Source organism: Calonectris borealis, chromosome 3 (assembly GCF_964195595.1).
Source record: "Calonectris borealis chromosome 3, bCalBor7.hap1.2, whole genome shotgun sequence".
In the NCBI taxonomy this organism is placed as follows: Eukaryota; Metazoa; Chordata; class Aves; order Procellariiformes; family Procellariidae; genus Calonectris; species Calonectris borealis.
In genome coordinates this window covers 34,890,528-34,902,811 of record NC_134314.1, presented here as the reverse complement: position 1 = coordinate 34,902,811, position 12,284 = coordinate 34,890,528, and the positions used below count along the sequence as shown (strand labels likewise).

Genomic DNA, 12,284 nt, shown 5'->3' with positions numbered 1-12,284 from the left:
CTGAAGGGAAGAGGACATCACCTGCTCACCAGCCCCGGCTGCGGTGCGGACACTGCTCCAGCCTCACCATGCCAGCTTCCACTGAGCCATCACCTGTCATTCTCCAAAGACGTGGCAGCTATGCCACTGAAAAGATGCGGTTACTGATACAGACTTGTCTCCTGGGGAGACCAACCTACATTTCCAAGCTGACTGCCAAGAATGAGTGGCCCTCCACCCCCACTACTTAACAGAAGTGCATCCAAAACAATATTTCATCTTAATTTTCCCACAAGAGGCCCTCTCAAGTACGTCAGGATCCTTAAGCTTATTTAGAAAGGCCCCAGCAGTAACTTTTAAGTGCATTCCTGCCACCAGAGCCTGGAAGAGGAAGATTTGTGCATTTGCTTCTAATGGGTAATTCTCAGATACCATGGTTATGGATGAGCTTAGGCCGTACAAAGCAATTAAATTTAATGCCCTAGGAGAAGTTAGATGCTATTTCTGACTGAATGACCTCAAAAGGGTGTGGGCAGATGCTCTCATCTATGACACTAGTGAACTAGGGAGGCATCTGAATGTGTAGCATTTTTTTCCTCTCAAAGCAGTAAGATTTTGCTCTCTTGGTTTGGTCGTATTTGACTCCTGGCACCAGGCTGTTGCTATCACATGATATCAAGTATGACTACAATAAAATAATTAAAACTCTGCAGAAATCTTGAAAGGCATAATATGTTTGCTCTGTTGAACTAGGGAGTCTCAAAGCAAGAAGGAAGCCAAGACAAACAGGAATACATTGCTTAAATCAAGAAGTGGGCAGGTACAGAACTTCCTTTCTTCATTATTTCTAATCAGTTTAAGAGCATGATTCATTTGTTAAACTTCATTCTATACAAGTGGGGAGAAAAAAGTGAATTACCCACTGAATGCACAATAGAATAATGAAAGGAAGCTGCAGGTACTCCATGTCTTTGAAATTCATTCACTCTTCAAGAAAATGCTTACATACATATTTATGTCCATCTCTGTTAAGGAAAATACACACATTTATGTTTGAAGATTTTCTTGGGTGACGGCCAGAGAAATTCAGATACATCTAGCTGGAGGACTGTCTCCACCTCTAAATCACTGGACCAGGCTGTATATATTAAGAAGTAATCACACAGCCTTTCAAGTAGAAGACTCTGCCTGAGACTACACTTCAGTGCCCAAAGTGATGAACGTTTTGCTGAGCTTCCTGTAACACAATTACACTGCAACTCAGACAGCTATCACAAGATAAATCTAATGCTCAACAGAAAATGGAAAATATTTCTCGATTAAGTGCAGCTGACCTGTAAGACAGCCTTTGAACTATTAATTAATATCTTTAAAGGAAGTTTACTTTGCACATGAGCACAGCAACTGCTTAAAATTATTTTGCAATTGATAAACTGTACAGCTGATTAATTTTCTACCTTAACTGACCTGTGGTGGCAATCCCTTGGGTAATCTACATCTGCTCTCTTACAGGAAATCTGTAAACCGAACTTTAAAAAAAAACCTCTCAGAGAAAACAAAAAAGGAGAAAAAAACACAAGTGTCCCCAAACTCAGTACAGTTTATATAATACATATTTAGCAGTAAATCTCAATACACCAGCATTAATTAAAAAAGCCAAGAATGCATGCTCTGTTTTGTTAATGGTTTGCAAAGGGAAAAAGCAACATTTATTGTAAGAATAAACATCTGCCTCATTAAGAATAATGTAGCAAATGATGTTTATTATGTATACATGTTAAAGATTTTTTCATTAGATATTATTATTTATGCTTTCTACTCCCTTTTTTTTACCTGTGTGCACAAGACTCACTTTTGCTTCAATTAAAATCAGTGGCAAATTTCATTAATTTTCATCAGACATTTATGGTAATGGAATTATGAACCATATAAAAATGTTAAACGCTTGGCAATTAAGTTTTACCGTTGAATTATTAAGAAACAACTACCTTACAGCAATGAGTTTTATTTGCAATGTCAAAGTTTACATTGTCTAGGAATAAAAGTTTTTCCTTCTATTTATTTTCTCCATAAAAAGATTAATAAAGTTACAAACCATGTGCTTTTCCTTTCCACTGAAACTATTATGAAAAATTTCACTGCATTTTTATAAGTATTGGTAAATATATTAATGATGTTTATTCTCATGAATAGGGAAATCATTATTAATAGACTGAATGATCGTTGGTATTCCATTTGGTTGATGCTAGAAATTATTTGCAAGTATTGCAAAAATATTAGTTCAATTGTACTTTCATCAGGGAAACTTAATTAAGCTACAAACAACAACAGCAAAACAGGGTCAATAGCTATTAAAAATGTAGTCAGATTTGGAGCATGGAAAGAGCATCAAGCCTGTGTAGATATCATGACTTTTATTTTTGCTTTAAAAAGCCAAATACCGCAGAAACTTAAAAAGCACTGGGGAAGAAAAAAGGTGTCTAGCTCATTAAGCTATCGTCTAGAGCCTACTCTGAAAATCTGTCACACAAATACTGTCTCACAGGAATTAAAATCTTTCTAAAATCTTTCTTGCATCCTCTAAAACAATTACTCCTTTGAGACAGCACATATTTAATGCTACATTATGTATTCATAGATCATCCAACCCCTGGACAAAATCTGTAATTTTGGGCAATTTCTTTCACCATATGAGAACACAGAAAGTTCACCAAGAGTGAGCTCACCAGCAAGGCGGTGGGACCTCCATCCAGTGAAGTTTAAGACCTGTCTAGACAAAGCCCAGCTGACACGACTGGGAAGAGTGTGTCCTCCAGTTGGACTGGGTGACTTCCAAAGGTCCCTGCCTAACAACGTTTAAATGAGAAATATGCACACATATAGAATCACAGTCAGTCTCAGATGCGGCAAACCGCTGCAGATTTATACTGAAGTGCGTCTAAATATCCACCACCATTCATTATCCCTCCCTGAAAGAAAATGCCTACTGAAGTTTAGGTGTTACAGTTAGAGTTTTACGTTTTTACCTCCTTAGTACCTAGTAAGATTTGCTTTGCCGTATCATTTATGTTGTCAAGCCCATTATTTGTTATTTGTAAATATCATTCTGTTATTTGTTTCTTAAAGCATATAAAAATATATTGTTATCCTAACAACATCAGACCCTGACTCTGAAATGGTTCTTGAAAAGATGAAAGCCATAGATCTACCCACAGAGCACCTGGAACCTAAGAGTTCATTAGATGCCCTGAAATGGCTAAATAAAGACATAAAATCATTTCTCCTACTTTCTGATAGCAGGTATTTAGGCTGTTGCACATTATTGTTTTTCTAATCAGAATGTGGAACCTCCCTAATTATACAAATGGCACACTATGATGCAGCGCTGTTAGCTCACATGCAAAGACGCTGCTGTTCAATAGCCATCTGATCGTTAGTAAGCTATGTCCTTCCCGGCAGATCTGGGAAACTAAAATAGCTAGTTAAATTTTTGATGGCGTCATTAGATTTTTTTCAGAAATAATTTTTCAGCCTTCTTCCATCAATAACACAAAGAACAAGAAGAACATCATACAAGCTCTTAAATTCATCTAGCACCATATCTTATCTCCAGCAGTGGCCAACAGAGGATGCCCGTGGAAACCTATCAATACAGGTAATGCAAAGGGATACTGGCCTTGTACACGCATCCAGTCCTGCGATTTGTGATTCAGAAGCTTCCAGAGCAAAAGGTTGTGGCTTTGTAAAGACACAGATATCCCCACAACAAACATTAAAGACGTTTGCATGGCATATATTACGAAGAAGTCAGTAAGAAACAGAAACTTTATTATTCCTGAAATAAATCCAACATGTTAAATTAGGAAACTTATGCAACTAATTATATCCTACCAGTATAAACAGTATCAAAGAGTAGTATTTTTTTCTGAACTTCTCTTTTTCAGAATGTCAATTAAGAATGAAAATAATACAAAATCCTGATGACAACTGAAGATGAAACCCAGAGTTAAATTTGCAACAAATCTGGAATTCCGCTTTGATCATTCGAACGCAATGTCTATACATTTTTATCAAACCAAACAATCCAACATATTCTACATAAACAACAGCAACAACAGAAAGAAATCCTATGACATCCCAAGACAATGCTTTTGAAAAGTTACAATATCACAGCATTTCAATGTAGGTGCGCGCATGTTAAATATTGACATGCTCCATGTGTAGGTGATGTGCTGTGGCATAAATATTTTACTAGCAGGAGTTTAAGTTACTGACTCATTACTCACAAATGGTATGAATGTTCTTTTCTGATTTTATAAGGGTTCATATTTTTGGTGTTCCTGAATGATTAAGAGGAGAAGACTGTGGTATCTGAAAAGCAGTTTTTCAAAAACGTTCTGTGAAGATCTCAGATTTTTAACTAGGGCTTCCACATAAAGAACTACTGAGGTTCACAAAAAGGAGCCAAGAAATGTGTAATTTATGGCTCTACTCCCCAGCACAACTATACTGAAGTCAAAGGCCTTTGCTCAAGAGTAAATCCTTCCTCTAGTAGCAGAAGTTTGCAGAACAGCTGTCTTTTCCAGCCTTTTGGAAGTTTATATTTACAAATAAAGTAACCAATTGACTTCTAAATATAGGTCACAGCACTCGCTCCTCAGGTGGCTGGCCTATTTTTCTGTCTTATTTGAAAGGGCAAAAAGAAAAAAGAAGAGCGAACTGTGCATAATTCTCAGCTCTAAAGTGCTTTTCCCTATGGAAATGAGAAATGAAAATATCACTGCAGGGATGGTTTCTTATTTCTAACTGGTGCTTAATTCCCACTTCTTATTTCAAAAACAAACAGGCAAACCTAAATAAACTTCTAGATTGAAGACTTTAAATTGAAACTCTGAAACCACCCTTGCATTATTTCAACCTGCATATGAGAATGTGCTTCATTTCCGGAGACCAACGATCTACACAGCAGGTCTCACACCAGATAGCCCATTCCTGTAACAGAAATAGTACAGAGCTATAAAGGGCTCTACTGCAGTCAAGAATAGCTTAGCAGAGGTAGGAGCAGACATCTCATCCACGTACTTAGTAATGTCTCCGCAACTCTAAGCTACTTGTCTGCTTCAAGACTTTTTTTTTCGAATAGTTGGGTTTTTTTGTTTTTTGTTTTTTGTTTTTTTAATTCTCTAAGAAAGCATGTTCTTCAAGATGCAAGTGTACTTGATCAGGTGGCTGGAAAAAATTGAGCCTGAAACACCAAAAATACTATCTGAATATCTGGCAGTCATTAAATCAGAACTATATAAATACATTAAAATAATTTATAGACTGGCAATGAGGATGGCTGTCAAATTGAAATCCAACGGAACTTCAAACGCCCCTTGAACACTGTAGCAGTGACAGATCCTTAAAGGTAATATTATTACTAGGTGCCTTTATATTACAGTAACGTTTCAAGCTCTTTCACACAGATCTGCTCAGATAAAAGATATAATGTTGGCATTTACAGCTGCCAAAATTGCCATTTGCAATTAAAAATTAAAACTGGCACTCTTTCTATGCAGGCAATTATCTAAACGCAGCTGGCAATCTTCCTTGTTTACAGTGTTGCTGTGTCATGACTTCACTCTGTTTGGAAATTTACTCTTTTTTTTTTTTTTAGGTTTAAACTTGTCAACTTTATTTCCAACTTGAACTTCATTTGTTTTAAAGATTTTCACCATGATCTGAAAGAGAAAGGTCCAAAACTACAATTTACGGATTTTGTATGGCAACTTCAGGCACTGCAGTAAGACAATTCCTGGTAAATACTTCGGTGATTCTCACATCATTAATTAATATCCATCTACACTGCAGGATAACACCTGTAAGAACCCAAACAGCAAAATGTACCAAATAAATGCCCTCCAAGAAGAAAGTTCAATCTGCAAAAGTTGATTTTTGAGAATGACAGAGAGAATGGGCAGATCTCAGTGGACGAAAATCCTTTTACTGAATAAAATATAACATTAAGTATGTTTCTACTGCTTGTGATCTATAGCAATTTTGATCTACTAAAGTAGATCCACAAAGCATCTTATTAATCAGACTGTCATGTCTTTGGCAAAAACTTTTATTAAAGTAGGATTTGGGGATTCCCCTGCTGCTGGGAGAGGAGGACTCTTTATGCTATCAGACAGCTTTTAGAGAACAGTTGCTTTTTTACTGAAGCTTCTGTAACCGCTAGCTTGATTCCAGCAACTATCATGGAAATATAGTTACCTACAGCCTATCAATTAAATCTTCTGGTTTATTTACAGTATATTTTCTGTAGTCAAACATAGAAATACCTTGTATTATATCCCTGATGCAGCAATGCCTGTCATCCTTCCTCTGTAATTTATTGCAACGTTTTCATCTAGGACTACGATCCAGTGCAATGCACGTCTTGCCCAGCCATCCAAAAAGGCTTTTGAGTCGGGCCTTTCCCCCGAATATTACCAAAACCCGTAAAAACAGGGGCTTGCTAATGAACTAAGGAACACCACTGACTCTGGGGCTACTTTCAGTAGTTACAGCCTCAGGTCCCCCTCACACAGCTCTCCCAGGCAACCCTCTCCAAGTAAAGCAGCACGAGTCCGGCAGCGTGGTGACAGCACCGCTCTCCACAGAGCGATGCTTCGGGACGTGTACTTTAGTCACCCTCTCGTTCACACCGAGGGCGACAGGAGTCGTCACTTGCTAAAAGAAGCCGCGCAGCAATGACAGACACCGGAGGAGCGGAGTGAGTGGGCTGTCAGTGCCTCGGCGGGTCACTGCGCCCTTCCCCGGGGCTGGCCCCGGCGCTGCCAGCGGCAGGTGGGCGCACCCGGGTCGCAGCACCCCGCGGCGCCGTGCACCCGAGGCGAGCACACGCGTGGGAAGCCGACGCGGCCCACGCCGCCACCCGCACACCCGACGGGGCGGAAACCACGGGCGCTCGGAAAACACGCGGGAGGAGAAACGCGCCCTGCGCCTCCGCGGCGCTAACTTTTCAAACCGCGCAGCGCTCGGTGTCCGCGAAGCAAAACGCACGCCGGGGTACCGCCGGGGGAACCGACGGCGCTTCCACCGCGCGCCGCCGCCACGGAGAGGGGCCTGGGAGCGGCCGGCACCCCTCGCCCCATCTAACCTCGGGGAGCGCCGCGCAGCCCCCCGCGCAACCCGGCGGCTTCAAGCGCCCGGGAGACAAGCGAGCATGTGCTCCCCGCCGTGCTCTCCTCTGGCTCTTTCTGCCCGGGTGAACCGAGCCTCCCCCCCCGCCCCATCACCTCCCACCGAGGGCTGCGCGGATTTTTCCGTCGCCCGCGGAGCGCCGCGCCGCAGGTGGCAGCGGCTCCCCCGCCTCCGCGGATGCCTCCCGGGCACTTTCGGGCGGGGCGCTTGTCCTTCCCGGGGACCGGCCGCGGAGCGATGCTCGGGGAGCGGAGGGGGAGGAGGGAAGGTGCGCGGCGCGGCTCTGGCCGGGGGCAGGTGCGGGCGGCGGCGCGGGGGACAGGACGGGACAGGAGCGGGGAGCGGGTCGGTACTCACACGAAGGCGTGGTAGACGAAGGCCCAGCCGCGGGGCCGCTCCAGCACGTTGTACAGGTAGTTCTGCAGCCGGCGGTACTTGGCGTTCCTGCGGCAGCTCGGCCCGCTGCTGTACGACAGCGGCTTCCCCAGCAGGCTCATGCGGGCGCCGTGCTTCCCGCGGCGGCCCTCCCGCAGCCCGGCGGGGGCGGCCGCGCCGCCGGTGCCCAAGAGCAGCAGGCCGTCGCCGCGGGCCGCCGCGCTCGCCAGCGCCCTGCCCCGGCCCGACTCCACATCCTTCATGCCCGCCGCCGCGCCGCTCTTCACCCAGAGCCCCGCGGAGCCGCCCTCCTCCCCGCCGCCGTGGTTGCGGGGCATGGCATCACCCCGGGCGCCGGGGCGGGCGCCGGGGCCGCGGCGGAGCAGGGCGCGGGCGGCGGCGGCCAGGCACCCCGCGGCGGCGGGCCGCAGGAGGCAGCGGGGGCCGAGGGTCTCCGGGCGGCGCCCGCGGGGCGCGGGGGCGCGGGCCACTTTGGGCGCCCGGCGCGGCGGGCCGGGCTGCGGCAGCTTCGCGGGGGCCCCGGCGAGGGAGCGGGCGCCCCCCCGGGCGCGCTCTCCTCCCGGGCGGCGGCGCCCCGCCGCCGGCCCCCGCAGAGCCGCCCGGCGTGGCTCCGCGGCCCGGGACGGGGCGGCGGGAGGGCAGCTCCGCGCAGCTCTGGCGGAGACGCCGCGGGGGCGAGGGCTCCGGGCCGCGGCTCGGCGGTGGCTGTCGCCGCCCGCTCCCTCGCTGCCTCCCGCGGCACTTGGGCCGGCCGGGCCGGGCAAGCTGTTGCTCTCGCTCCCAGCGGCGGAGAAAGTCGGCGAGAAAGGCGGCCCGCCGGGGGCAGGCGGCGGCCGCGCTGCCGGGAGCCTCCGCGTCCCGGGGCGCAAGCGGCAAAGGCAGCGGCGGTGCCCGCGGCGGGGCGGGCGGCAGGCGGCTGGCGGGACGCGGCGCCCGCGGGCTACGCGCGCTCCCGGGAAATGTCCATTTAAGTCCGAGAAAGTAACAAAACTGCCGTAAGTCTCGGCGGCGGCGCGGGGGAGGCTCGGCCGGCGGCGGGACCCCGCTGCGGGCGGGGAGCGCGGCCGGCCCGGGCGGGGCAGCGCAGGCGAGCCGCCGGGTGTCCCCCCGAGGGGGCGGCGCAGCCCCGCACGCCGCTCTGGCGCTTCCGCCGTGCCCCGGCCCCCCGCGGCGGAGAGAGAGCAAATCCCAGCGGCGGCGGGGGCTGCCCTCCCTGCGGGCTCCCCCCCAGTCCCCGGCGGCTCCGGCCCCGGCGCGGTGCGGCCGGAGCGCAGCGGTGCCGCCGCTCGGTGCCCGAGCTGTGGCCAGAAAACAAAGCTCCCCCTGCCGAGAGCGGGCCTTTAACTCCCCGCCGCATCAAGGTGAGCTTGCGGAAAAAAAAAAAAAAAAAAAATTCCACCCCACCACGCCGCAGGCGCGCTCCGCGCCTCCCCGCCCGGAGCCGGCGGCAGCCGTGCCGGCTTTGGCCGCCGTTTATTGCCGGTGCTCGGCGGCCGCCTCCCCCCCGCCTCCCCGCCGCTGCCTGCTGCGGGCAGCCGCCGCCCGTGCCGCTCGCTGGGGCTCGGCAGCGCCCGCCGCCCCCGCGGGAGGCCGTGATGGCCGCGGGAGCCCGCGGTGCCCGGGGGAGAGGGCGAGCCGCCGCCCGGGCACTTCAGCACCGACTTCTTGAAAAATAGCTGCGTGTCGCTGGTTTTGCAGCCTGAGCACCGCAGTGTGAAAATGTGATGTTCATTCGTGAAGGGTTAATGGAAAGTAATACTGTGGACGCTAATATTATGCGAAAATCAATAGAGGCATTCTGAAATTCAATTCAGTTTCGGTTTTTTTCTTCGTACTGGCTAGTTAGAGGCCAGGCTCTCAAGCCTTTGATTAACACACCGTCTCCAACTTCCAGAAAAGATGTAAGTGGTGAAGTCTGGCTGAGGACATTAACTTGTGCCTCTGCTAAAGCAACGTGAAAACATCAACAGTACCAAGTTACTGCTACAGTGTCTCCAGAGGCATTCAATCAGTCGTCTTTAAATAAAGAGCTTAATCTTCTTCCTTTCTTCACTGCACTTCCTCCTCCAGTGCAGGCAGCTTCAAACAGGAACTTTCTAATATGTGAACCGCAGTGGCCACTCACGCTCGTGATAAGGGGTGGCAGAAACAGCACACATGTCAAAACAGATGTTAAGTAGTTGATATAAGTATCCACAGCAACCCATTAATATTTAAGCTTTCCAGTGGCACATACCTACTCCCCTTTCTTTGAATTGTAAATTGAGTTAGATAATCCTTCATTTACTACTTGTTTGCATTTCCCTGTTTTGATATGCAAGTGTTTATGCTCTTCATTTTTCTCATCCCTATGTACTTATTTACAGCCAAATACGTATAGCATGCCTTTCACATCAGCTGGGCCTCCAGCGCCAGGCTTAGATTTATACTCTAAGTGGCTTTAGTCACTTGAGTAAGATATTTGAGGGTTGGTACTCAAGTTCCAGAAAGCTAAGCTCTGCCATTCATCTGGGAGCACATGGTCCAGCCCGCTCAGGGCTCAGTAAGGCCCCCGTCCCACAAGCGCTCACCTGTGAGCTTCGTTTAATTACTGTGTGTAGGCAATGGCACAGATTGCAGCACCAGAACTACACACATGCATCACTGTTGATAGGATCAAGGCTTTAAACTGGGGATTTGGACTATGAAAATTACTGAACTCTTGTTCCTGATGTACTTTTTGTGATCCATTAAGAAATATTGTTATAATTCTGTGCCCTCTAGTGGCGCTTAAAAACATCTATTAATTTAAACAATGGTAAGGAAAGCAGTCTGTGAGCACAAATAGTATGGGCCAATATTGAAATGTAGCCATAGATGCCTGGACAGCTAGAAGCAAACAAAAGTAATACTCTTAGTGATGGGTTAAGTATTTTATTTTTACAGTGTGTGAACAAAAGTGTTTTCCCATTTATTATCTTTTATTAAATAATGCTTTAAAAAGTATGTATTATGAAAAGCGATTGATGGTAGTTATTCTAATTCCTACTTGTTAATATGTCAGATAACCAGGGCATGATACGCTGTTTGAATGCTGAGTACTCGGGCAGCTGCTTGCCCTGTACCAGGCAGAGCAACTGTACTATGTAAAAAGACCTAGTCCTCCTCTAAGTATTTATTGCAAAATATCGGTCTACATTTATACGACAACAAATTCCCCTGTTATTTTGGCTTCAGACTATATAATACCTACAGAGATGAGTCATTTGAAATTCTAGCATGTCCACATGGTCCAAGGTTGCCCTGGGTTCAGGTGTCAGTAAGAGGATCTACTTGACGAAATCTCCAAGGCAAGAACATCCCAAGGAATCTTGACTCCTCAAGGCTGCAGGTACAGTATATCCCACCTACAGGCGGGACAAGGAAAATGGCATGCTGAAGTGCAGTTGGGGAGTAGCTTTTACTGTGCTTTATGGCAAATACCAACAACATATTCTTCCAAAATTGTAAATCATCCGTTTTAAGATCGTGTTGCATTATTCCAAAAGTGTATTTCAAATGTTATGTATCCTGACTTGTGGAAGGATCAGCTGATACATATAATCTTTTCTGATCAATGTTACATGTGTTTGAGATTTTCAGAGTTTTCTTTCAAAGGTGTTACTTGTGACTTTTAAGACTTGTTGTCTTAAATCAGTGTTTCTGGGTTCCATTTTAATAAAAGAGATGAAATTATTTAAATGGCAGTGATAGTCCCTTATTCCCTTATTTATAGTAAAATATGTTTTTGCAACAGCATGTAAACTTCTTTTCTAAGACATTTACATTTACTAATGCAATTTTGGGTTTAGCCACACTAGAAGTTAAAGCAGACCTTCACAAGGACTGAATTTGCAGATAAATAACAGGAATACTGAAATGCACTGGTGTAATTATTACACAGGGTAGATATTAATAGAAGAACCTTGTTACAGGGCAAAAAAAGAGGGAAACAAAGAAGACCAGTGGTGTTGGAGGGTACTGGCTGGAGTTCAGGATGTCCGGTTCACTGTCTCGCGCTCTGCTGCCAGGCCAGGTAGGAGCTGGAACCTGCCCACATCAACTCCAAAGTACCTGAGCATGTAGTCGCCTCAAGTCACAGACAGATGCTTATCGAGTTGGTGAAAACCAGTTGTGTACCTATATGCAGCTTTTAGTATTTACATGGATTTGAAAAATCTCTTTGTGCCTCGATTACGTATCTGTCACGGGGTGGTAGCAATTCGTTCGCAGAGGGGTTGTTAGCATAAATTCATGGAACAGTGTAAGACACACAAATGCTGCAAAGGGGGAATGGTGCAAATCATGTACATGCAGTGGCTGTTTTAAACAGTAAAGCAGCCAGAGTGCAAGCTGGAGAGCCTTCGTAGCAACGCTTTGCAAAGGTCAGTTTACCATGGTATCATGTTTTGAGTTCATTTGAGTTGCTTGTTAATAAGCTTTTTTGTGTTATATAATACGGTGAGGTATCATGTATGCTCTAGTTTTGCATCTCTTCGTAAGATTTTTAGCTTTCTGCCTAATTATATGGAGGAGGGAATACACATAGCTATTTTTGGTGCCAAGCATATGAGAGTCAGGAATAAGTTTTCAAAGCACTTGGTGTTAGGAACAATTCATTTGCCATGTAGACCTGTAGTATGGCCTGTAATACATGGTATGCATCTCCAGGAAACCCCAAACTGAGCATCACTGTTGCA

The 12,284-nt window shown here is 46.6% G+C and overlaps 1 protein-coding gene across 1 annotated transcript in view; it reads right to left on the bottom strand.

Moving 5' to 3' along the window:
• The window catches only part of KCNQ5 (potassium voltage-gated channel subfamily Q member 5), a 300,311-nt gene extending 292,428 nt beyond the window's left edge, over window positions 1-7,883 (bottom strand). The window contains exon 1 of the mRNA XM_075145320.1: window positions 7,528-7,883. Within this exon, the coding sequence (XP_075001421.1) occupies window positions 7,528-7,883 (356 nt within the window). The remainder of the gene's footprint in view (window positions 1-7,527) is intronic.
• Window positions 7,884-12,284: the final 4,401 nt, after the last annotated feature.